General features: G+C 38.4%; 1 protein-coding gene across 1 annotated transcript in view; it reads left to right on the top strand.

Moving 5' to 3' along the window:
• The window catches only part of znf827 (zinc finger protein 827), a 96,084-nt gene extending 70,310 nt beyond the window's left edge, over positions 1 to 25,774 (top strand). The window contains 6 exon segments of the mRNA XM_044114662.1: positions 4,882 to 5,016; positions 7,812 to 7,983; positions 9,109 to 9,275; positions 13,301 to 13,510; positions 14,586 to 14,763; positions 20,423 to 25,774. Coding sequence (XP_043970597.1) covers positions 4,882 to 5,016; positions 7,812 to 7,983; positions 9,109 to 9,275; positions 13,301 to 13,510; positions 14,586 to 14,763; positions 20,423 to 21,260 — 1,700 coding nt within the window. The 3' untranslated portion in view covers positions 21,261 to 25,774.
• Positions 25,775 to 26,085: the final 311 nt, after the last annotated feature.

The raw sequence follows: 26,085 nt of genomic DNA, 5'->3' as shown, positions 1-26,085 counted from the left end.
CTACACATCTTTATGTTTTGATTTGGAGTAAAATGTGCAGAAAATGTATTTATATGTATGTAGATTAGATTTATTAGAGTTTTGACCTTTACAAAATGTTTAAGACACTTTTTTAAAGGTAAAAATAAAAGCAGATTTTTATGAAATATATCATGTTGATGTCACTAACAGGTAAGCATTCATTAATCCAGAGGCTCAAATTTAAAAACACTCCTTCAAAGTTGGGTAAGTTTTAGACAGATGTCCCTAAATCCCAGATCTAGCTCTGACGTACTTCATAATACAGTGATGTTCTGAATCCACACACACAAACTGTATTTGCACATTTTTGGAGCTTTTTTTTAAGTAAACTGAGGATAGGGCCCTCTATTTGAGTTGGCCTTTCTGAAGCCTGTAGCGTCCACTCGCCCCGCCCGACTCCCCCTCATCCCTGGCATCTCTCAGCTTCCCTTGGTGTGTCTTTGACAGGGAGGGATCCAGAGGTTAATTAGCTTGTGCCAGTTTCCTCTGTCCCTCTGCCAGTTAATGAAAATCTGATTGGCTTCTGGGTGTCAACAGTGTCCTGAAAGTTAATTCGTCGAGGCCTTTCCCCTGTGAGTTTAAGCCTTACATCCAGCCTCTGCTGCTTTCTGCTTTATCACCTCTGTTCTGCTTTGCAGATGTTGGATTTCCTGACTTTTTTATTTCTTCTTTATCCAAATATTGGAGCATTGGTCAGATATAATGAAATGAAAGGAAATAACAGTTCCAATCTTATATACTTACCTGAAAACCTTGGTACAGGACCTGGGATCACCCAATGTTTTTTTTAAAAACTTTTTTATCTTAAAATGTACCAAACCGTGTCAATTTTAAATTCATACAACCTCAGATGGAGCAAAAGGAATAAAAAATAAACACTGCCTAATTGAAAACATTACAGAAATCAATAAAAGAATTAACTCTAAATATCCCACTCCAATTAATTAACCTCTAAAAATTTATTTTTAAATTATTAGAATAAAATATGATCTTTAAATGTTAATTGATAAGAAATACATTTGGAATTATTAAATAAAAAATTTAAATAAATATAGAAATAAGCAGAATAATGAATATGTTGATAACAAAACAAAAACAATCTATCAAAAGTCAACATTATATCGCATAAAAATGTTTATGTTAATGAAATTAATTCTTAGAGAAATTTAAATGATAAGTCAATTTTCACTTGTCAATCAAATGTCTGAATTAAAAATATTGCCAATTTGTTTTTTCCAGAGTAAATTTGAAATATATTTTTTGCTAATTTTGGCAGTGTCAGTCCCCCATATAGACTTAAAATTAAACTGCAAAATGATTAAATAAAACAAGTGAAAATAAATTACTACCAAGAAATTTAAATGATGGATTCAAATGTCCTAATTAAAATTGTTTTTTCACATTTTTGTTATCTTTACATATATTTAGTCCTAATTTTGGCAGTCTCAGCCCTCTGTAAAGAAGTGTTTCAGTTTAAACTGAATTGATTTCTTCAGGGTTCATGTGATGCTCACAGTTTCCCCTCTTCCAGTCTGGATTTAGCTCGCTCCTTCATTTCTTGTTTGCATCTCTCCTCTCAGCTCTAACAACACTAATTAAGGCGTTAACCACTTCAAGGCCATCCACTTTAATTGGCTTAATCATGAGTGTATTTGCTGGGTCATGGCTTTGGGTCCTTGCAGTCTGACTTCTGAGACCCTCGAGTGACCGACCCTTCCTCCTGCTTCTCCTCCGAATCAAGACACCTAATTCTCTTCGGCTTCAGCAACAAGTTTGGACTAAAAGCTGTGCCGGAAATCAACTCACTTCAGTCAGATTGTATCTCATGCAGGAAGTCAGATAATGAAATAGAATAATCACACATGTCACTACTTTCTCTCTAAGTTTGTGTATTTGCATAACCCTCTCTCTAGAACCTTTACTGGCAAAGATGTGCACAGAAGAATTAAAACAAATATTGGTCAAATGCATCAGAACTTAATTCATTCATCTTGAGATGTTTTTAAGGTCAAATTTAAACTACTCTTATAGTCATTAATCATTGAATATTCTAATGATTAATCAGATTTTAAAAAATGGCACATTCTGCAGGTTTTACATTTAACCATTTAAGCCTTTTTATGCAATATTAAAAATGCACAAAAAATACAAATAAACATAATTGCATTCTTTTTTTAAACAAGAGAATTTAAATTGTATTTCTTCAATTCTTTTAGTGAACAGTTGATCATTTCTAAAAAACTGCATCAAATTATGAAAAGCTCAGACCTTTCTGCTGGACTTGATCAGTACAGTGAAGGGCCGATCTGTTGACCGATTAATAACTGGACACTAACGGTGCTTCATAGGAGATTTTTTTATTTTTTTTTACTGAATTTGAACCAGGTGAAGCTAAAACTAGGTCAATTAAGGAGTTCTGGGTTGAACATGTTTACAAGCAAAAGCTTTCTTATGTATAATGCATTTCTTTTTTGGCTTATCTGCTTGGAGTGTGTTCTTTCAGCAATTGGCATACTCTGGTTGATTATTAATCAATTATTAAATTAGTTGACGATTATCTCAAATAATCGATTCATCAAGAATAATCCTATTAATCGATTCAGCCCTATAAGCACTACAACACTTTTTCAGTAAGTTCCCGGTTTTGCTTTAAATAAAGAACTTGATTAGATTATTAAATAATAATTTCCAAGTCTATATTGCCTCAATATTGAACAAGTGAACCAGTGAAATTGAAATGTTAAATCCAATTCCTGTCAAACGTTTGGATGTTCCTGACTTGCCAGTGCAACCAGAAAAAGTTAGTCTGGATTCCTGGTATTATGCTTCACTCTGACTCTAATGATTTCTTCTCCATGCCTCCATTGATGTTGACTTGCTTTATGAAAGATTTAACTTTTTGACAAAAAACTCTCCTGGAGATTCAAGTGTAAAACAAACAATGAAAATGTGGACAAATACCTCGTGTATTTAGTCCTCTCATAAATATGGTGCCTGTTTCTTATCCAAAGACTGTGAAACCTTTTAGAGTACATGCCTTCATGTACCATGATGACCTGTTAAAATATAAAATGAGTCGTTATGAACCTTTCAGAAGGATAAGGATTCAAACGCAGACAGAATCAACCTTCAGTCACGGCCATCTGAGTCCTGAGGCTTTAATCCTGTAGATAAACGGTGGGTGAGCTGAACAAAGGTGATGGTCAGGAATCTTTCTCTGTACAATGAGATTCTACATGTTTATAAGTAATTAAGCATATCTGATTGCTTTGAAAATAGATATTTCTAAACATGACATTTTAAAGATAAGATGTAAGGTTGCAAAGGATTTAAAACTTCAGCTTCAAATCATTTATTTTGAATGGAAAACATAATAAAAATAAGAAATAAAAGCAGGGCAGTAAAGTATAATCTCTCTTGATTGTTTTTACTGAAAGAAAATCAAAAGATTACGTGAATTTTTTTTTTTTTTTCTTGCTTTGTTGTTTTAAAAGCTGCTTTGACACAAATGAAAGCAACGATCCAAACTGCACACAGCACGACAAAGCTGGTTTGCATTTTGGGGGTCAAAGAGGAAGTTAATATCGTGACACAGAGGGGAAAAATGCTCAAGGTTGCTTGAGTCAGTGCAACAGCAGCTGAACGTCTTCTCACACCACCATCTGTTCTTTAGGGACTCGCCACAAAGTCTTCCCCCTACATGCCTGGAAAAAAAAGAAAAAGATATTTGCTTTCTCTTCCCAAAGTTTTCAGAGCTGTATAAATACCACATCATTTGTCACCAGTGGAACACACACAGGTTTTCTTCCATAATCTCACACAGGCGTAGCTCAAGGCCAAACTGTGCAGCCTGAACAATGCTCTCTGGGAATAAAGTCTTAATTTACACTGTGGTAGTTGCACAGCACAATGGAGAAAAATACTGCATGTTTTCTTTACTTCAGCTCTTTAAAAGCACCATATCTGTTTTTGAGTTGGCATATGGTGAAAAGGAGCTGCAGAGGTGTACTTACCATCAGAGGCTTCAGAGTAAAGGACTCCTGTTTGATGTTGACATTAAGAATGTGTTTAAGCTGCATCCCTCCTGTAGGTTAGATAAGGAGCGTCGTTTAGACGGCGGCAGGCAGCTTTCAGAGTTTTGAGTTCACGGTTGAACGAGAAGTGAAAGTCACATTTTGCATGTTTTTGTAATTCAATTTTGGTCTCAAAGGCTTCTAAAAAGAGCTCAAGTGCTTAAATAAGCCACCCAGCCATTTTTGCCAATAAGCTAATGTTTTTAGGTGTCTGGAAAATGTGCAATTTTCAAAAACCTCCCTAGCTGTCACCTAGCAAACTTGGCTGAGTTCCAGTACTTTTGGTCAGTTGGTTTTACCGCTGTATGCACTGAACAGTGGCTGTTGGAAAAGACAATTGTTTTGATGTTGACTTACCATTCAGAAACCACTTGCTGCATTCTTGATGGTTGTGCAGGAGACTTCACTTCTGCTTTTCAAAGATGTACAGTTACATAATTGTGCAGTAGTTTGCTGCCATTTCCACATTTAAAGTGACAAGAGTCCCTAAAACGGCTCATAGGCAGAACTGAGGAGACTAAAATCTCATTATCTGAGAATGACTTTGTGCAAAAAATGTAATGAATATGTTTTTATGTCGCCTGGAGACGTATCCTAACCTGTTCAAGGAAGCATAAAAGGTCACTTTTAAGTGAAAATTTTCCTTATAGTTATGTGCTACTTTAGCTTTGTTTCATAACATGAAATCTGATAAATACCTTTAAACTTGTAATGTGACAAAAACGTGCAACATTTCAAGGAGGTGTGTGCGAACGCAGTGAGTGATGGGAATGTGTCTTTATTTCAGATTCTGAGAAGGACGGCGAGCCAGGAAACGGCCTCGCCCAGTGGAAGCTACACGAGCAGCTCTTCCCCTGTCCCGTCTGCGGGAAAGTGTTCGGCAGGCAGCAGACCCTGTCCAGACATCTCTCGCTCCACACAGGTAAACCACATGCTCACACACAGAAGCTTGGTCTCCTTTATAGGGCTGAAACGATTAAACAGATTAATTATTATTTTTCAAATAATGGCCAACTAATTTAGGAATCGATTAATCGTTAAAGTGTCCAGACTAAAAATGCCATTTTGCTGAATGTACAACACAATAAGAGCAGTAATTAAGTGTAAAAAACGTAAATATTTTTCTTTAAAAAATATATATATTGTTAGTGAATCTGTTTTACCCAGAACTCAAGTATCATAGATTTAACTTCACCTGATTCAAATTCTGTAAATATTAAAAAAATCGAAGCACCCTTTGCTAATCAGTTATTAATAATCCAAAAAATAATCAGCAGGTTTGTCATAAACTTTGTTGATAGTTTCTTAGCTGCAGATGCATCCTTTGCTACATTTGATCAAGTGTTCACTAAAGGAAACTTTTTACGTTGTACTTAATAAAATGTGTATTTCTTATTTACAAATGATTCAAATTATTTGATAGTGTTTTTAATGTATTTCTAATATTGTATATTGAAACCTTAAATGGTTAAATAAAATTTGCAAAATGTGCCAATTTTATATTCGATTAATCATCAGACTAATTGATTAATCGTCAGACTAAACGATTAATTGTTAGAATAATTGATAAAATAATCATTATTTGCAGCCTGACTCCTCTTATTTCCTTTAATGCATAGATGTTGTTTGTGGCGCCGCTGTAAACAGATAAGGTTGACCGGACTAGATTACCCTTCCTCGAAAAAGATTACTACCATGATTAGTCTCTCTGGGAAAACTGCCGTCTAATTACCCCGCTTGAAGGATGCTGCACACACTTACGGTCCGACTGGTCTTCTCAATCCGTTTCTCTGTCCTACACACACACACACACACGCCCACACACACGTAGAGGCTTGGGAGGCTTCCTCACTCCCTGGTGACCTGATTATGCTGCGTTTTCTCCATTGATCCGTTCAACCCCATCCCCGTCTTCCACTGTCCCGTTCTCTGTCCTCGTTAGTTACAAGAATCTAATAATAATCCCACCTTCCCAGTTTTATTTAAAGCCACATTTCCTCTGGACTCCAGATAAATGGAGCCTTTTTGGGACACCACAGCTCACAAGATGAGACTTGTGTACCAAATGCCCCCCAAACAACCGAACATGCTCACACATTTAGAATACACACACACACACACACACACACACCATCTGAGAGTGTTGGCTGCGAACAGCTTGGCCACACCACAGAGAGCAGAAGCAGGGGCATATGTCACTGTGATGGTCTTTTTGGTTTCCCCGGCGACATAAAGGTTGCCTGGCTTCATGTCCTTGGGGCAAATGGGTTGAGAGTTAGTTTTTGTTTTTTTGTTGAGGGGGGGAGTAGACTTGTTGTTATGCTAATTTGTTTTTGCATAAAAAGGAAATGTGTTTTTCTGCATTTCTTCCTTACTGCTTATCCCAAAGTTTACATACATCGAATAAAATGACACCATCATCTTTTTTCCTAACTATTTTGAAGTGAAATCAGACCAAACCTCTCTTGTTTTAGGTTGTAGTTAGAATCACCAAAACTTTTTCTACTTGCTAAATGCCACAATAATGAAATAATATTTCAGAGATTTGTTTTTTAATGTCTACAAGATCAAAAGTTTACATAAGGAATGATTACTGTCCTTTTAAGCAACAAGGGAAGGCCCTATATGATGACGTCATGGCTTTGGAAACTTCTGATAGGTCAATTGACACATTTTAGATAATTTGATCCATTTCAAGCCCACACCTGGAACTGCCTGCTTTCTGATTTGACACGATGAGAAAGTCAAGAAGAGGACAGAATCGTGAAGCTGCAGCAGTCTGGTTCATCCTTGGAAATCATTTCAAGATGTTTGAAGATGCTGCGTTCTTTTTCTAAAGTTCAGACATGAGGGGAATGTCCGATCATCAGAGCGCTCAGGAAGGAGACAGATTCTGGTCCAAAATGTGCAGATTGAGCCCAGAACTAAAGCCAAAAACCTGAAAAGATGCAGCTGAAGCTGGTAAGATACAGTCATCATCAACAGTGAAAGTTGTACCAACATGTCCTGACAGGCCACTCAGCAAAGAGGAAGCATTTATTCCATAAGAAACATACAATGTCAGATTGTACCATCCCAAATGTGAAGTTTGGATGTGGCAGCATCATGTTGTGGGGCTATTTTGCTGCAGGAGGAACTGGTGCACTTTATGGAGTGAGGAAAGAACATTATGTGTAAATATTAAAACAAAGTCAATGTTTTGTCATTGCCATCACAAAGCCCTGATCTCAATCCTAAGAGAGAAGCCGGGGGAAGATCAGGAACGGTGTGTGTGAGTGAGGCGGCTACAGATCTGGCCCAGTTCCACTGGTTCTGTCTGGAAGAATGGACCAGAACTCCAGTAAACTACAGTGAGAAGCTTGATGGAGGAAATGCAAAAGATTTGACCCAAGTCTTACGGTAGCCTATCATATCAGAGGAAAGGTATGAAAAACATTAATAAATTAATCCCTGACATGTTGTGGCATTTAGTAAATGGAAATAAATCTGGAAATTCTAAGTGACCTAAAACAGGAAAGGTTTTGTTTATTATAACTTCAGATGGTGAGGAAAAAATGGTGCATGTTCTGGGCATCAAATCTATATTTATGTGTTTTTTATCTTCCTGTAAATTGGGCCATGTCAGGAATTGATTGATCAGGTTTAAAAGTTTGATCCAGGGTGAAGTTTAAAATGAGGCGGTGTGTGTGTGTGTGTGTGTGTGTGTGTGTGTTGCAGAGGAGAGGAAATACAAGTGTCACCTGTGTCCTTACGCAGCCAAGTGCAGAGCAAACCTCAATCAGCACCTGACCATCCACTCTGTGAAGCTGGTCCAAACGGACGCCGAGCAGATCGTCAGCGCCGTCACCGCCGACTCCACAGAGCGCAAGAACTGCCCGTACTACTACAGGTAGGCTTCACACACAGCACACACACTCAGGAGGTGACAACACTGAGGTTTTACACAGATTGATGTATACATTATAGATCGTGTAACCTACTTTTGTGAGTCAGTTTCACATTGTGTAATAAATACAGAGGAAAATTGTCAAATTTAGATTTTATATCTAACATTTTGGATGATGAACTTGTGTAATCATACATTTATGTTTCCAGAAGAATATCTGATTCACACGTGTTTAGCTGTTCACTAAAGAAAAATAAAATGTCTACACTTGTGCTACTGGGTCAAATTTGGATCATTCTGATTTTGAGTATGGGCAAGGATTGTATCCCCAACTCCAACGTCTCTCTGACAACACAGTCAGACAGCAATCTAAAGAGGAGCAGCAAAAGCAAATGAAGCGGATTAGCAGTGCTAACTGATGATGTCATCCAAAGACATGTTAGTGTGAAATATCATCTCTACTGTTTGGAAAGTGAACTGATAATTTGTCAAGACAACCACTGGACGTGAGTTGGAAGACTGACTGCTACTGGGGATCATTCCTGCCCATAGCATCGCCACCCACAATGGTTATTTAAAAATACTTGAATAATATGAGTTACAACGTGTAGGATAAACTATTTTGACTGAAAATCCAGAATAAATGCAAACATTTGGTTTGGGTAATGTTTTTAAAACACACTAAAGATGTCTGTGGCGTAATCACTCCAGAACGACTCAAACCAACGATTGAAAGTTAAACTTCTGACTCTACATGAGCTGCTTTTCTCTCTCTCTTGTGCAGCAAATCCAGACTGGTTTTAATTTTTTTGATTGACACAAACTGACCCGTTTCATCATATGAAACCAAACCAGTTCCCATCTGGTTTAACATTTTATCTGATACTCGCCCGGACTGATTCTCTTTTTATTAAATCATTCTCTCTAGAAATTTCCTCCGTGTTTCAACATTAGAAACTCATTTTTCTAGTCATTTTCAGATAATCTTATTCAAACTAAAATGAATGTGGAGACACCATACATTTGGTAATTTATGCAGGCAAATGTAACACTGAATCTGACTGTCTCCCTCTTCTCATTCTCACCATTTTTCCTCCCTCCTCTCTCTGCTGTCTGTTCCCTGTCCAGCTGCCATGTGTGCGGTTTCCAGACGGAGCTGAATGCCCAGTTTGTCAGCCACATGTCGCTTCATGTGGACAAGGAGCAGTGGATGTTCTCGCTCTGCTGCAGCGTCTGTGACTACGTCTGTATGGAGGAGAGCGACATGAAGAGCCACATCAGCACCGGACACGCAGGTAATGACAGCTGTCGGAGAAAAGACACCGGCTTTGGTTGTCCTGTCAGATGTTGAGGTGAAAAAATCTAATTAAGATGTTTTATTGCTAATTCTGATTCTTGAAAAGAGTTATTTTGGAAAACTTCTCACACTTAAGAGTGGGTGGAAACTTGTTTGGACGATAATTTTGATCTGGTGCTACAATATTCGGGCTTTGAATTTAAACAATGCAGATAATTCAACATTTGGGATTTTATGTGATAGGTCATCATACACATTAGGTTATAATTAGGGGGAAGAACAAAAGTTTTACCAATAAAAATCTGAAAAGTGTGGCATGCATTTGATTCCCCTAAAATAAATCAATTGTAACCAATTACCTTCAGAAATCATCTTATTCGCAAATGCAAACCATAAAGCAGAGTTTAGTTATAAAACAAAATACCAGGCTGATTATGGGGAGAATTTTGTTCTAATATTATTGCAAGTAAAGAAAATATTTTTAAAAATTTTAATTTGAAAAAAATAAATAAATAAAATGTGAAAAAGTCTTTTGTAACAAAAACACTGAAAAATAAAAGAAAGTGATTTGAGAAAATGAAATCTGTAAGAAAATATAGGTTCAGATGTTGTGTACATATTGTGTATGTTCCTCACAAAACATGTTTTTTGTTTGAGAAGTTTTTCACAGTTTCACTTTTGAAACTGCCTTTAACCATATTTTTAAATGTATTGGCATTTATTGATACACTTATTGAAAAAGCTGAAGAAGATTATAAAAATAATCTCAGCAATACAAAGAGTTTTAGGGGATTTTAAACATTAACTGGAATTTATCGTGACTATAATAAGTCCAAATTTTTATAAATGACATAATTAATGTCCAACCCTAGTTGTAAGCTACAGTGCAATGTTTTTATGTGTTAGAAAGGCCTAGTCAAAGGCTAGATTTGAATCCTATGCACTACTTTGTGTCTGTTTTGCAATTGTGGCGAAACATGAAGAGTGAATACTTTTTCAGCTCTGTAATCATCTTTCAAGGTCAGATCGTGTTTTTCATTTCTGTGTGAAAGAAGCTGGAATTGTTAGCAGAAACGTTGTGATGCAGGAGTTTAAAAACGCGGGGTCAGAGGTCAGTTCAGAGGACGGGGAGGAAGACACAAACAAGCCCGGTCCGATCGACCGTCCTCACACTTTTAGAGCCGCGGCCCTGAGTCCCAGGTTGTCGATACGCGTTTTCTTGTCTGAAACAGCTTTGTTCAGTTTTATTGCAGATGTTTTTTCCTCTTTTTTTTTTCTGCTCCTCGTTGTGGGTGATGGTGTTGCTGGGTGGGAGTGTCCAGACAGCTGAGGGGTCCTCGGCAGTCCGTGGTGGCCTTGTTTATCTGAGAAGGCTGGCCGTTATCGTGCCTGTTGGGGAGGAATCGATAGGCCTCGGGTCCTGAGAAGACAGGCTGGGTTCTGCTCTGGGGACGACTTTTAAACCTCGCAGCCTGCTGTGGCATTTATCTTTGTCTCAAACAAGATGGACTCCGCCGTTATATGTACAAAAACTTTAATTAGCTTAAACTGCACAAGCAAACGTCTTTGCATCCTCGGGAAGATTCATCTGTCAGGGTGCAGCTGAGTTTACTGAGCTTAAGAAGCATCTGCTGCATCTGTTTCATCACATCCCAGAAATTGGTTTTGTCATAAACAAAGCAGTACTGCTAAATGATTGCTTTTATATTTTTGTTTTGTGCCGTTTGTAGGTTAGTTATCTGCTTTTTATGTGGTTTTTCTAATGGTGGGACTGAATTAAAATTTTTAAGAGAGCTAATTACAGGGGCTTTAATTAATTAATTACATTTTTATCAAAAACTATCAACAAAATGAGCATAATTTTCAATTCAAAAACCCTTTTTTCTGATAAATTATTGAATAAGTAGGCTCAACAACACAGATATATTTATTGTTTCTAACGTTATTCATATTATTCAACTGTCAGATTAGCTCAAAGGGGAGCTTTCCAGTGTTTCAGGAACCATTTGTCCTTCATGGAACTTTAGAAATGTGAATTTTGGATGCTAACGTTAGACATGTCTAGCATTGAGATGCTTCAGGCTTCAGTTGCATGGCCAATGTTAAAGTTTATAACAGGAAAATTGGAAAAACAGTGAACAATTCTTGAATATAGATAAGAAAAGTATCAGTTCCACCATTTTTTCACTTAAACAAGATGTGATGAATAATAAATCTGCCAATAGAACTAGTACATTTCATATATCTTGTAACGTTACTTGCAAGTTAGTTTTATCTTATTTCAACTGTACTGAGATATTTGCACTGGAAAGTAGACAAAACACTTGGTAAGATTTGTTATTTTTGCACTGTAATGGCCTAGTTCAAGTGCAGATCTGATTCTGATTGAAATCTGATAGCATTTTGTAAAGAGATCCCTCTAGAGGGAACTCTTGAATCACAGAGTGTTCTTAGTTTTTCACTTTAATCTTCTCCATTTCCTGTTGTGTATTATTGTAAACTTCAGGTAAAAGAAGCTGCAGTATTTTTAATCTCCTGATACCTAAAAAAAAAAAAAAAAGGAAAAAAAGTGGTGTAATTTCCTTTCTCAATGAGAGACGGTAAGCGGATGCAGTAAAGCAAGCTTGTTGAGTTTATTAAAAATGCGGCAAAGACCAAGCTGTAATGACCTGCTATATATAGATTTGATGGAAGGTAATCATTCATCCTCCATCCCAGAATAATTTCCCTGCCTGAAAGAGCAGACCCGCTGCGTTTCTACATTGGTGTGTGCCTGTATTAAGGAGAGAGGTCAACCATTTGGAGGCTTCTTCCTGCCTCCATTCACTCCCTCCTGAGTGAATGCCCTTTGTTGCGCTGTGCCCCAAGATGCTCCCGCCATCTTAGCTCCTTCGGCCGTGACCCGCGCTCCCCGGCCCTCCCTGCTGCCGCCCCTCCTCCGTCTAATTCCCCCTCTCTTCTTGCTGAATTGTGGACTCCGAGAAGAGGATCAATAAAAGCCCACTGCATCTTGATTGGACTGGCAGCAGGGCTCCCAGTTCAGGCTGCCTGCTTTTATTCTGCTTTTATTCTGCATGTGTGTATTGGTAACGTGTGGGGGGGGGCGTGTGTGTGTAGGTGTGTGTGTGCGTGGGCGTGTGTGTGTGTGTGTGTGTGCATGCAGATAACAATGGCAGTGCCCAGAAATAGATTTTCTGCACAGTATGCAGCCCACAGATTTATTTTTGGATCTGGATTTTATATTCAGGGTTCATACTGGTGCTTGAAATCCTTGAAAACGTTTCAATTTCAAGGTTAGGAAAGGGCTTAATATTGAAAGTGCATAGTTTTGTAATAAAGTGCAATCTAACATTTGATTAAAAGCCTAAATCTGGAAAATGTTACTTACAGATGAAACCCAATATTTTCGTGCATCTAATAAAGACAGACATTGTTTTTCCACTTTGTCTGAAGTGAAATCAAAATAAACTTTTATTGTTTTAGATCAGTTGGAATCAGAAAAATTATTTCTGTCTAAGTGCCAGAAAACTTGTCAAAAACATTTTTTGTGACTTTCTTTATGTATTGTGTTTAAGGATGTAATTTGAACACCAAGGTCATTTACCTTAACACAATTTGTTTGGATTGTGTCAATGATATTAATATTTATTATTGCTAGTGACTCAATGACTTATATTTTATACATTAAAGGTTATTGAAATTGAACAACTTTTTTGTTAAATTTTTATTCTTGGACCAGTCAGGTGGGTGTGAAATTTTAAAACATAAAATTTAGTTATATTTTAGTTGACCTCTGCTGTAGAAGGTAAAATACCATCACTAGATTTTATTAATGTGTTAAATTACATAACATAATAGGGATTTGAAACTAACTTTTTTTAGTTCATTTGCATTATTCTCATCTCCAAAGTGCTGGAAAAGTTTGAAAACATCCTTGAAAGTGCTTGAATTTTTATGTGGTTATTATTTCACAGTTTTGTCGTCTTGAGTTTTAACTCTCACTCCCTTCCTTCTTCTGTCCAGGTTTGAATTCAAGAAGTCCCCTCAGCGAAACCAAGAGCACCTCATCGTCTCTCTCGGCCCTCAGCGATTCGCTCAACAGCTCGGAGGGCGGGGACGTTGCCCACGGCAACGAAGAACTGAAGAACCTGCTGGCTCCGCCCTCGTCGGCGGGCAGCCAGGCGAGCTGCGGAAGTCACTCGGGATCAGGAACTGAGGACAAGTCGGACAAAGGTTAGGAACAGGAAACACATGCTCTGTTTTATTTTATAGTCTATAAAATCTTAACATCACATTTGATGTTTTTTTTTTATCATTTATAATAATATTTATTAACATTTAAAATCAGTCTAATCTATGCTTTAGTTATATTTGTTCTAAGTTTTCAACCAGCTTTTCAACATGTGCAGCAGGAACTAAGACACAAACCGCTCAAGCTCCTCCAGTGAGACAGAGAACAAGCAAAGGGGGAGGGCCGAGGCAGAATTGGACTTTTCTGATCAATCAGCCACTAAAACCCAGTTCACACATGCCAAATGAAATTATCAGAGCTCAGGAGGAAACGAGATGTATACTCCACAGGCAGGGTATCTGTAAACATTTCCTTGGTATTAAATGAGTCACCCCAAACTGGCTTTTTTTTTTAAAGGGGGAATAATCTGTGAATGAATTACAGAAAAATATAGACAGATGTAGAAAATAACGTCCTCCATCTTTTCTGATTCCTCCTGCTTCATTTTTAAACATTCTGACTTTTTGGTGTTCTTCCTTCAGTAGTGACTTCCGCACTACAAGATAAACGTCAGAACCAATGCTGCATTTTTTGCTGTTTTCTGTCCGATCTCCAATTTTAACAAAATAAATCAATAAAAAAATAAACCATAATTACCCTTTACCGAAAGGGTAATTATGCTAAAAGGGAAGTTATGCTAGCATATTGTAGCATAACGTTTGTTGTGGCTTTTGCATTTTGTTTATGTTTTCAGGGTAGAAAGGTAAATAAAAGGCCTTATTTATCGAGTTTGTTGATGGAATTAACAAACTCGATAAAAGAACCTAAAGAATGAATTAATTTCATATTATTTCTATTTGAAAATAGAGTTGGGAGCTTTTTATTGATTTATTGAACAAGAATCAATAAAATCACAGATGTGTCAGAATTATAGGATTTGCATGACATTTTGTTCTTGCTGCATTTGATTGTTCCAGGAGGGAGTCTTGCTAAGATCTAGTCTAGATCACATCCAGAATCTAATCAGACTAGATTTACTTCTTCACTTATTTTGTCCTGTCATTCTTTTCTCTCCAGGCTTCGAGTGTGTTTTCTGCAACTTTGTGTGCAAGACACGCAGCATGTACGAACGGCACCTCCAGATCCACCTGATCACGCGGATGTTTGAATGCGACGTTTGCCACAAGTTCCTGAAGACGCCCGAGCAGCTGCTGGAGCACAAGAAGTGCCACACCGTCCCCTCCGGAGGGCTCAAGTAAGGAAAGCAAGTACAGACACAGGTTCCTAACTCCACCAGTCCTTCCTCTCCATCGTCGTTCCAATTCACCACATACAAAAACCTCCAGAAATACAGATTTACAACAGAGATATGCCAGCTGAATTATTTAATTTCTACCCGATTTAAATAAAATAGAACAGAATTTATTGTCCTGCGAAGGGGAAAGTCAGGTGTAACAGTAGAAAAAGATATAAAGGTTCACACAAGAAATATATAAAAAAAACAAGGTTAACATTTGTGCAAAGTGCACCAGAACCTCTGGCTGTAAAATTTGCACCACACCTCGATTACATTTAATATATATATATAGTCGTGGTGGATAAACAACAGAGGAAAGCTGTTGTGGTGGATGTGGCAATACCAAGTGACTGCAACATCAGGAAAAAGGAGCATGAGAAACTAGAGAAATACCAGGGCCTAAGGGAGGAACTGGAGAGGGCCTGGAAGGTGAAGACCACAGTGGTGCCTGTGGTCATCGGGACCCTCGGGGCAGTCACCCCCAAACTGGAACAGTGGCTACAACAGATCCCAGGAACAACATCAGACATCTCAGTCCAGAAATGTGCAGTCCTAGGCACAGCCAAGATCCTGCGCAGAACCCTCAAGCTCCCAGGCCTCTGGTAGAGGACCCGAGCTAAGAGGAAGAAGAATCACCACCCGCGGTGGGTGAGAAGGGAAAATTATATATATATATACCAAGAAAAAAGGTTCCCTCCACTTCTGCCACTTTCTAACTAAACAGACCCGAGGATGATGCTGCCTTTAAAAATTATGTAGCTTTATGTTATGTTAAAGCTAAAGTTCAATCAGTAATACTTTTATAACAAATTTATGTCAGATTATGATTTGATTTCTGGGTTAATGTCAAGTTGTCAAAACGAAGACATTTTGAATAAAGTCAACTTTGTATTAAAAGTGTCATGATTTATCCAACGACACATTATGACAACAGTCATAAATATTCATGAAGACTTACTCATGTTTATCACAGGTGTTATGTCATGTTTATGACGGTGTCATGACCATCTTATTCACAACCCGTCAAAGTGTTACCAATGTTTCTCCATACGGCGTTTTGCTTTTCCGTAAGCTGCAATAAAGTTTTGCTTAATTTTGGTTAAAGATGCCAATTATTTCAAACAAAACCTGGATAGACCTCTTCTATACGAAATCAGGCACTTCATCAGCCACCATCTTTGTAATCAGGGCGACACATGACGGCTGAGAAATAAGGAGTGAGCTGCGAGAGCCAAACAGATGACACCTGTAAGCGGCAGAATCGCAGATGCACGGTCAATTTGAGGACGATTTCAGCCATGTGGCTCGAATCAGTTAACCTCACTTCTCTGCTCATTATCTGCTGCCAGGAAAACCAAACGATGCAAGCTGTAGTTTCGCTGCTTGACAGCTTCCCTTGGCAAGTCTGACTTATTAGACAGTGGTCTGTGGGTCTGCAGTGGCTGTTCTGAACAGAAGGGAGAGTGGAAAAGGAGCTGGAAATGGGCTTCCCCTCGGGGTCTGTTGTTCCTCTGCCCACAGCTAACAGCCATGCCAGAGAAAAATATCTGCTGAAATCTGCATTCCAGCAGAAATACACAGACACTTGGATTGGTTCACCAAGTGGCTGATTATATAAAATCTGTTGGCGCACCCCTGAAAGATAATCAGGCACACTTTATTAGCGCAGATATCTCAGTTCCTACTGCCTTTGTTTGTTAAAAATGTTGCTCTTTCTACTATGGGCGGGTTATAAAGTATAAATATTCAAACATTTATTTATAATATTCTGATTGGAAGTTCTTCACACTTTAAAGAACCTACTTTTCCACATTTTATGCCATCTCAAGCTCAGCCAAATCCATCCACTGACCTTTTCCCACACACAGACGCTGGCCTTAAGTTTCAATCCATCCAAGTGATATTTTTTAAAGTAACGTTTCCAGATTAATTTCAAGCAACATGAGCCATGTTTTTGTTTCGTCTAGTCTGTGCATGTGCAGAATCATTGAAGTGTCACTACGACTGCCGCCTCATCACGTCATGAACAGGAATCTGTGTTCAACATGTGTTTTTCTGTGCAGACATCAGTGGAGTTAGCATGTACTTATCCATCACATGCCACTGGATCAGAGTAGGAAGCTGCAAACAAAGTCACAGCACTGACGTCTTCTGCAGAGATCAGAACATGAATGCATAGGAAGCCCCTCGTTAGGAAATCTGCAGTGGCTGCAGATTTCCTGTGGCCACTGCGTGGATAAATCAACTGTATTTGGAATATTTGACATGTTTCTTCTGTCTGCTGTAAATGTTTTTCTAGTTCAAATTTCTAGCAATGAAAATCAAACTTTTACCAAGTTAATAGAGGTTACTGAGGGAAGAAAAGGGATCACTTTTATGTACATATAACTTGTAAACACTTTGAAACAGTATTTAGTTTTCAACTTAAACTTTTTTATCAAAAACAGGATTTAGAGTTTGGTTCAGAAGTTTACATACACTGTTTTGGGTATAAATGTCATTGTTTTTGGGCTGTTTATTTTTCTTATAAGCTTATAGAACTCTAAGCATGATGCTGCCACTACTGTGCTTCACAGTCAATATGGTTTAGGTTGGAAAGCCTTGCAACGACTCCACCAAACATAGTTCTCTTCAACGTGGCAAAATGTCTCGGCATGATGCTGCCGCCACCATCTTTGACAGTAATTCTTTTGTAAAATACATCTGCAAAGAGATTTAAAATGCAGTTTTTAATCCATCCAGCGTCAAAATTATATATGTTGATTCAAATATTTGCAGACGCATCCACCAGTATTTGATTTGTGGTTTGACCACCAACTGCTAGAACTCAACAAATCAACTTATTTATTTGGGGCGGTTTCCTTGCTGGTTGTTTCTCAACATCCAAACTGTTCAGGCCTCTTAATAATTTCTACTCATGCACAATTGTTTAAAAAATGGCTCCAAAACACTTTCCCAAACTAAATCTGCAATTCTTCTTATACCTTAACCTTCCTCCTTCGACTTTACAAATTCAAACAAAAAACTTCCAGCTGCCCTCAGTCGTCCTCAGGAACCCGGCTGACAAACTTGAGGCCGGTTGAGTCTAACTCTAACATCCAGGTCTTGTTTTTTAATTTCTTTGCTGTAAAGAAGATTCCACACTGCAAAAACACCAAATTTACCCAAGTATTTTTGTCTAGTTTTAAGTTCCAAATAAAACAAAACTAACTTACAAGCAGGTCTTGTAAGTTAGGCCTTCTAACGTGTTATAATTTAATTTTTAAATTATAACAGTAAGCAATAAATTAATTAATTAAGAGATAAATTATAACAAACTTAATAATTTTCATTAGCATGATTTATAGTTTTTTCTCTTTTCTACCAAAATCTGGATGACAAAAGTTTTCAGTTTTGGTGTTTTGGTCTCAACTAGCTCTTTTTTATTTTTTAAGAAAAATTTTGTTTACTAAGACTTCAGTATCCTTTTTCTTTGTTGTTTCTGTTGTTTTGTTTATTTATTTCGAATATTTAAAATGACTCCCAGTTTCAATGTTAAATGTTCTTTAGAAATTAAAGTTTACTGATCTTTAAAATAGCATTCTTGCATTATATTACTTGATAATGGTCTCAAAACAACAATATTATCGTTTATCACAATAATTTCTGGGACAATTTATCATCCAGAAAAATTTATTGTGACAGGCCTGTTACAAATAACTTGACAGCAAAATATAGTAGCATGTTTTAAGTCAATAATTCCTTAATTTTGATGAAAAAGTTGTAGTTCCACTGTCAGATTTTATGACATGAGAAAATGTCTTGTTAAAGGTGAAATAATTTGTATAGTATTAAGGAATAATTGTAAGTTAGTTTTGTCTTATTTCAAGTGTAGTAAGATACTTGCACTAGAAAACACTTGATAAAATGTTGTGTTTTTACAGTGCAGATGAATAATAAAAGCCCAAAATGGATGACATCCTTGTCCGTAATGAGTGTGTGTAAACTTGTGGCCGTCTGCGCGGACAGACGGGCGTAGCCAGATGTTTGTGTTTCTCTGTATGACGGAGCGAGGGAGAGAGGGCCTTGATCATTTCGAGGTTTTTTTTCTGAGGTGATTCTGTTCTGCAGGGTTTGTGAAGCGCTTTGGGGCCCAGAGCAGATGAAAGGTGCTATTTAAATGTAAGTGCCACTCATTCCTTCATTTCCCCCATCATGTCCTCCTGCTCCCATCTTTCTCCAGCCTGTCACTCACCCCCCACTCTTTCCACCCACACACCCCACTCACACCTGCTCACCTCCATTCTTACACCATTAAACCGACACACATCTCAAGCATATTTTCCACACAGTTTTCCTTTATCCGTCCTCCTCCTCTTCATCACTTCCTGTTAATCAATGTCAAGCTGTGTTACTTGGTTGTGAATGACCTGAGTGAAGTTGCCCTCCCCTCCACTGTCTTCAATTCAAACAAAATTGGTGTCAAGGGTTTGTGCTACGTTTGTGCAGCAATTTTTATTTTATTTTTTTGTGCCGCTATCATTTTTAAGATGTTAATAAAAGTTTCCAAAGGTCAGAGAAGGTCAACCAGCTCCTCCCATTTGGTGTTAATCATTTTTAGCTGTATAATTGCGCAAATTGGAATTACAAAAGTAAATTTGTTTAATGGAAACATGGCAATTTTGCAAAAAAATAAATAAATCCAGGTTGTTGATAAAAGGTTTTTGTGCAAGGATGAGGTGGTTTTTCAACTTTCTTGAAATTAGTGTAATGCAAAAGAGTAATGTGATCAACAGCTGGATGTTACTACTGGAGGAAAAGACGAAGAAGACGACAGGAAGTGGGAGGATGATGATGGCATTTCATATTTTTAATGACTTATCCCAGGAACAAACTTATTCTCATGTGATTTTTATTGCATTTCTTGCTTAATGGAAACACTGCAATTGTGAAATTGTGTCTTTCGACATTTATCAACAAGTTTTATGTACATTTGTAATGGAGACACATCTTCTCTTAGTTTGTGTTGCTAAGACATTCCTGAATGAACATAGAAAAAGTGTTTTTGTTTTAGGAAAATATGGATGAATTTTTTACCTTTGAACTTGTTTAATTACGATCCAGAAACCACTTGGTGAATTCTTACTTGTGCAAGAAGCTCCATTTCTGCTTTTCAGAGATGCTCAGATGTATAATTGCTCATCTGTTTGCAGCCATTTTCATGTGTGAGTTGGGGGGTGTGGCCAGCAGCAGCTGTTTTGGATTTAAAGTGGCAGGAGGCCTTAAAACAGTTCACTCTGAAAGAACTAACCAGACTAAAATCTCATTGATTTTGTAAAAAAAAAAAAGTAATTTACATATTTTGTATAGTCCATAGTCCTATCTTACCATGTTCAACAAAGCATAATAGATCACCCTTAATACCTTAAAAATGAAAGCAGCCCAAATGAAACTTTTCGGCTGCTTAAATCATCTCAAACGTAGCACAAACGTTTGACACTAATTTAGTTTGATTTGAAGACGGTAGTGGAGGGAGTAACTCCACTCAGGTTTGTGAACGTACACTTTCCCTTCAGCTGTCTTCTGCTTCTGTGTGTGGCGTCCGTCCTCCCTCCTCCCCTCTCGTTGCATTAACCAGGTGCCCTTTTTGCATCTACTCCACCAACCGTCCAGCGGCCATGGAGTGCCACCTGAAGACGCACTGTAAGGTGGAGTACCGCTGCCGCATCTGCCAGGGTCTGTGGCCGGACCAGGCCTCGCTGGAGGCGCACATGCGGGGGCATCGCCTGGGCAACCACTACAAGTGCGAGCGGTGCGGCTACCTGTCCAAAACGGCCAACAAGCTCATCGAGCACGTGCGCGTGCACACGGGCGAGCGGCCCTTCCACTGCGACCGCTGCTCGTACAGCTGCAAGCGCAAGGACAACCTCAACCTGCACAAGAAGCTGAAGCACGCGCCGCGCCAGACTTTCGGCTGCCGAGAGTGCCCCTTCACCACCACGCACCCCTTCGTCTTCAGCCGCCACCTCAAGAAACATCAGAGCGGAGGCCCGGGGGGGTTGGATGGAGGCGTAGGAGGGGGAGGCGAGGACGAGGAGGAGGAGAAGAGTGCCGGAAGCGGTGGCAGCAGCCCCCTCATGAGCCTGACAGCATCTCAGGCGCTGCAGTCCGTCGCGCTGTCGCTAACGCTGGGCCGGTCCCGCCAACCGGAGACGGCCAGCACCAACGGCGGCGCGAGCCTCAGCATCAGCAGCCCCTCCCTCTTCCCTCCCTCCTCTCGCCACGTGTTGGAGCAGTACAGGAACGGCGAGCAGGCCCACCTGATCCCCCTCACCACCCTTTACACATTCCACTCACACCTCCACTCAAGATGGCGGCCGGCCTCGTCTCCCCTCGTCTTCGCCTCGCCCTCCCACTCCCACAAGCACTCCTTCCTGGCCTACCTGGGACTGATGGAGAGGGCCAAGACTGTGTGACCTCACCCTCCTCCACCTCTTGACCACTGCAGCGGGAGCAACGTCATTTCCAATCAGACCAGCAGAATAAGCTGGACCAGACAAACATATTAAAGGACGAAAAATAATAAGAAAAAAAAAACATTTATAAGAGAAAAACGCTGTACATGCTAAAATGCATTTATATCAAAAAGCTGCTTTTCTTATCAGTTCTATCAATTGAATTATTACTACTACAAGTACTACACTCTATTACCTTTTTGTTTTCTGTTTGTAAGCATCTGAATGACCTGGACCCAGTCGCTTTATCTGATGAAACTTGCGGTTTTATAGATATTTTTCTTTAGTCGTTTGACAAAAAAAGGTTGGGTATGGGGAAGGGAAAAAAGACAAAACAGACATTGCAAGTGCTACATTTTAGTGCATTTATGTCCCTTTGCTATTATGCATCGAAATGGCATGCCTGTTTCTGTGTTTCAGCTAGCTGTGACGTCATTAGGAAGCTGAACTCCAGATATCCCGAAGTGTTAACCGCTGCGACTCGGACGCAACCAATGAGACGGGAAAGCTTTTCATCTGAAAGGTCACGTTTCCAAAGCGACGCCTCAGACCATGCACTTACTTACTTACTTATTTATCAACCTTGTACATAGTTTTGTAGCCCCAAGCCCCGTTCCCGTCTGTTTGAGTTGCTTTTCTTTTGTATAACGGTGACGGCGTGATGTGCGTTGCTGCTGACTGATCTCAATTCTGTCTCAGAATCAATGTGGTTTCGTGGAACAATGAAGCCAACAGGTTGTGTGTTTTTTTTTTTTGTTTTTAAAGCTTGGAAGATTTGATTACACTGCAAAAATACAAAATCTTACCAAGTAATTTTGCCTAGTTTCTAGAATAAATACCTTAGTACATTTAAAATAACACAAAACTAACTTACACGTAACGTTTCAGCAAGATATAGTAGCATGTTTTAAGCCAGTAATTACTTGATGTTGATTTTTTAAAAGTAATAGTTGCATTGGCAGATTTTTTTTCACTTATAACAACATTTTTTCTGTTATAAGTGAAATAATCTGCCAGTGAAAGAAGTACTTTTACATAAATATTAAGAAACTATTGACTTAAAACATGCTCTTACATCTCACTAAAAAGTTACTTGCAAGTTAGTTTTGTCTTGTTTTAAATGTACTAAGATATTTAACTAGACAAAAATACTTTTTTGTTTTTGTTTGTGTTTTTGCAGTGACTGTAAATATAGAAAATATTCAATCTGAACTATAATTGAGAAAGATGCATTTATTATCAGAGAAGATAAATATTAGTGGGTTTTTTGTATTCCCAGGTGAATAAGCAGTAAAATCTTAGAGCGGGGGTCATCTCAACACGTCATCTAGTGTTTAAAAGTATAGCAATATATGCATTGCTGCAGCTGTGTGCAGTACTGTGCAAAAAAAATCACCTTCAGTTCTTCTGTTTTTTTCTTCCAAGGAGATTTTTTTTTAAATCTGTTAGTTTTAGCTGCTTTTATTCTCAATTTCCCAGTAAATTATCAGTTTTTTATTAATTAGTTTATCTCTTAACTATGAAGGCATGAAAACCTTAAACTTAAGGGATAGATACACAATTCTTAGGCATAGACAAAGATCTATTGTTAGTGATAGAACCAACCCGACTGAACCGCATTTGCAGTCAAATAAATACTTTTTATTAGTTTTTCTTTTTTTGTTTTTTTTGTTTTTTTAGTGGATCTGGACCCAACGGGTTTGTCTGAACTGAAAACTGAGCTGGAAGCTGCTTTATTTGTAAATTAATGGACAAAAATGCACTGGCTATTACACAAATGATCAAATAACTACTTACAATCAGAGTGATGGAGCTGATAGCCTGACTAACCAACCAGCTAATATCAGCTTTTGAGAGCAGAATTACTGGAAAGGAAGATATTTTATGCAATAAGAAGTTTAGGTGGAGTTTATTCAAGCTTTTTAGCTTTAGAATCCAAATAAATCAATATTATATGTGCTGTAACTGTAATTATTTGGCTTATTTTGGCAGTCATCTCCTAATTAAGAGATGAGATCACCTTTATTTAAATATTTGAGTGGAAATATTATGACTCTGGTGTTTTGACTCAAATGTTGTCCTGTGAGATCACAGACCGCCAGTTTAAGTTCGCGACCAAAGATTTTGTCAAAGTGAGCAGCTCTTGCTTAAGGTCTTAATTTTTTTCCTCTATTTGTCAACTTTTCTAGTGAAAACTAAAAATCTTATTTTGCAATCAAAAGAACAGCCAAGGTATGAATAAAATGTATAGAAGAGCTTGAAAAAAAGTCAGGAATGACTGCAATTAAGGGTAAGTTGAGGGTTTCAAACCTTTGCACAGTACTGTAAATAATCACGATGTTTCCCCCCATATGCATGCAGTGCAGCCCCCCAGTATACTGTAATCACTGGGAGGCCTGATGTTCTGGTGTTTGGTGATCCCCGCCTTTACGTGTGTCTGTAAGCAAACCTCCTGTTATTATTTCTGAGACCAGGTTGACATCAGCGCAGCAAATATGCAGATCTATGTATCACGCATCCATATGTAGAAGAGATATATGAGAAAACTGTTTTGTGGAGGCGACCTGCTGCGGGTTAGCGAGCTTCCCCGCCAGCCAGAGTCGCCACAGGCCGATTCAATGGTGCTTTTTGGAGCTTTTTGTAATTTTTGTGTACAAAAGAGAAGAAAAAAAACTGTTCCAAAATGACTTGAATGAATGTATTTTTGTTTATGTACATGAAAAAGATGCGATACAGAGGAGCATGAACAGTTCTGGTGAAGACGGTGAAGGGGGGGAAAGCTGGTGTGTCTGGTGGCCTTTCTGTGTCTTTTTCTGTTGGATTTTTTGTGTTTTTATATTCAGTTTTGTTCTTTTATTACTGAGCCTTTTACATCATATTCAACATTTTCTACTAACGCTCACCGAGAAGCTCCTGTAGGGTGCAGAGAAGAAGAGAAGCCATGGTTTGTACAGTGTTGCGTTGAGCGGCTTCGGTTAGGCAGGCCGACTTGGTACTGCTGTTCGTCCAACTTTCCCCCTTCTGTCGACCTTTGAGTTTTAATTGCACTCGTTATTGTTACTCTTTAAGCCAAAAGCACTTAAACATTTTATTTAATTCTTTTTTTTTTTTTTTTAAGAGCAAACTTGGATCCATAATGGGACTCAAATCAGCCCCCCTTCCCTTTAGTTTCTGCTCGTTTCTGAAGGTGCAAAAGGCTGCGCCTCTGTGAAATCGGAGAAAAGTCAATGAACACAAATTGCAGGAATTAGACAGTAGAGGTCAAGCTCCCCTCCTGGGAACTAAAGGTCCCAGACTAAATAGTTCTGGCCAATTTTGCACATTGCTGCACTTTTTTTGATGATGAGAATATGTATTTATCCATAAAAATGCTGAAGGAAAGGTTTGTTCTGGCGACAACAGGCAGCGTAGTTCAAGTATTTTCTTTTTAAAAAGGCTTTACGTATCGATTGCGCTTGTGTTCCTAAGTGTTCTTCAAGCCAAATTCCCTTATTTGAAATGTTTTTGTATTATTATTATTTCTGTTTAACAGGTTTCTTTGTTTGTTTTTGCTTTTGTTATTGTTTTAAATTTTTTCTCTTGTTAAATTTGAAATTTCAAAGATCTTGGACCGTTCCTGCGTCTCGCCACCGGATGTGATGTTAGGATTGAATCCGTCACGTCCCGCTCTGGGAGCGACGCCGCAATCGTCTTCCCCCCGTTTTGTTCCTGTTTGTTTCCTGAGAGAAAGGAGCATCCTTCCCAACTGTTTTATCTTTTATACTCTAGTGCCACTTGGTGGAAGGAAACCACCTGAGACTTCTGAGAATGAGTCAAACTAATTGTCAGGGTCCAGTAGAATAGAATAAAAATGTGTCTGCTTTTTTTCTGTCTTTTCTTACAGCGAAATCATGACTTGCTGCACTTCCTCCCGTCCCCTTCAGCTTGAGTTTGATGTTTAAAAAGGTAAACGGGGATCAAGTCGTTTAAAGCATTTATCCTGCTTGTTTTTTGGGGGGGTTTATAACTGGAGGGGGTTTGCTCAGTTGTCCGCAGCACAATGACCTTCTCTTTAGCTCAACTACCTTCTCAGCACTTCAAAGTATGCATGACACGTTTTTCTCTCTGGTCCTTCAGCACTTAATAGTGTTTCCAACTTGACTCCCGGGTGTTTGCATTTAGATGCACTGTCTACAGTCGGTTAGCTTTAAGTTTGGCTGTATGTCATGATTAGAAAAAAAAGGCTCAACTATCTTAACTTTTGGCACTTGGTAAAGATTGGTATGTGCTGTACAAAGCTTTTTTTTATTACTCCATTGTTAAGGCTGTACAGGGTTGTGACGATAACTGGTAAATAGATCATTTGTACTTTTTATTTTTGGGTTTGTATTTGTTTTTTGTTTTGTTTTTTTGTTTTTTTTCTTGTTTCACTTTATGTTCAACTTGCCAGATCTAAATGTAACAGGATTTGAAAGTAAAGCTTACATCAGATATTACTTCCATCGTCTCTTTGGTTGTTTTGAACGTCTATTGTTACTCATGCAAAAGTACAAAGTTTATTTAAGTTTTTAATGATGGGAAAAGCCAATTTAACCATTTTTGTAATGTTCAGTCAAAGCACCTTGAAAGGCAAAAGGTCCAATTTGTTCTAATTTATTCTAAAATGATATAGCCGTTCCACAGGATTTATTAAACATTAATACAAATTTAGCAACTGATTCTATAATGCTGGCTAAAAAAAAGAATGGGGTAAATTTTTTTCATCCATAGAAGCCCAGCTGATGACGTCAAGTAAAGATTTTGTTGG

This window comes from Gambusia affinis, linkage group LG04, assembly GCF_019740435.1.
Source record: "Gambusia affinis linkage group LG04, SWU_Gaff_1.0, whole genome shotgun sequence".
NCBI lineage: Eukaryota > Metazoa > Chordata > Actinopteri > Cyprinodontiformes > Poeciliidae > Gambusia > Gambusia affinis.
The sequence above is the reverse complement of the archived record's forward strand: the minus strand, read 5'-3'. Positions and strand labels throughout refer to the sequence as shown.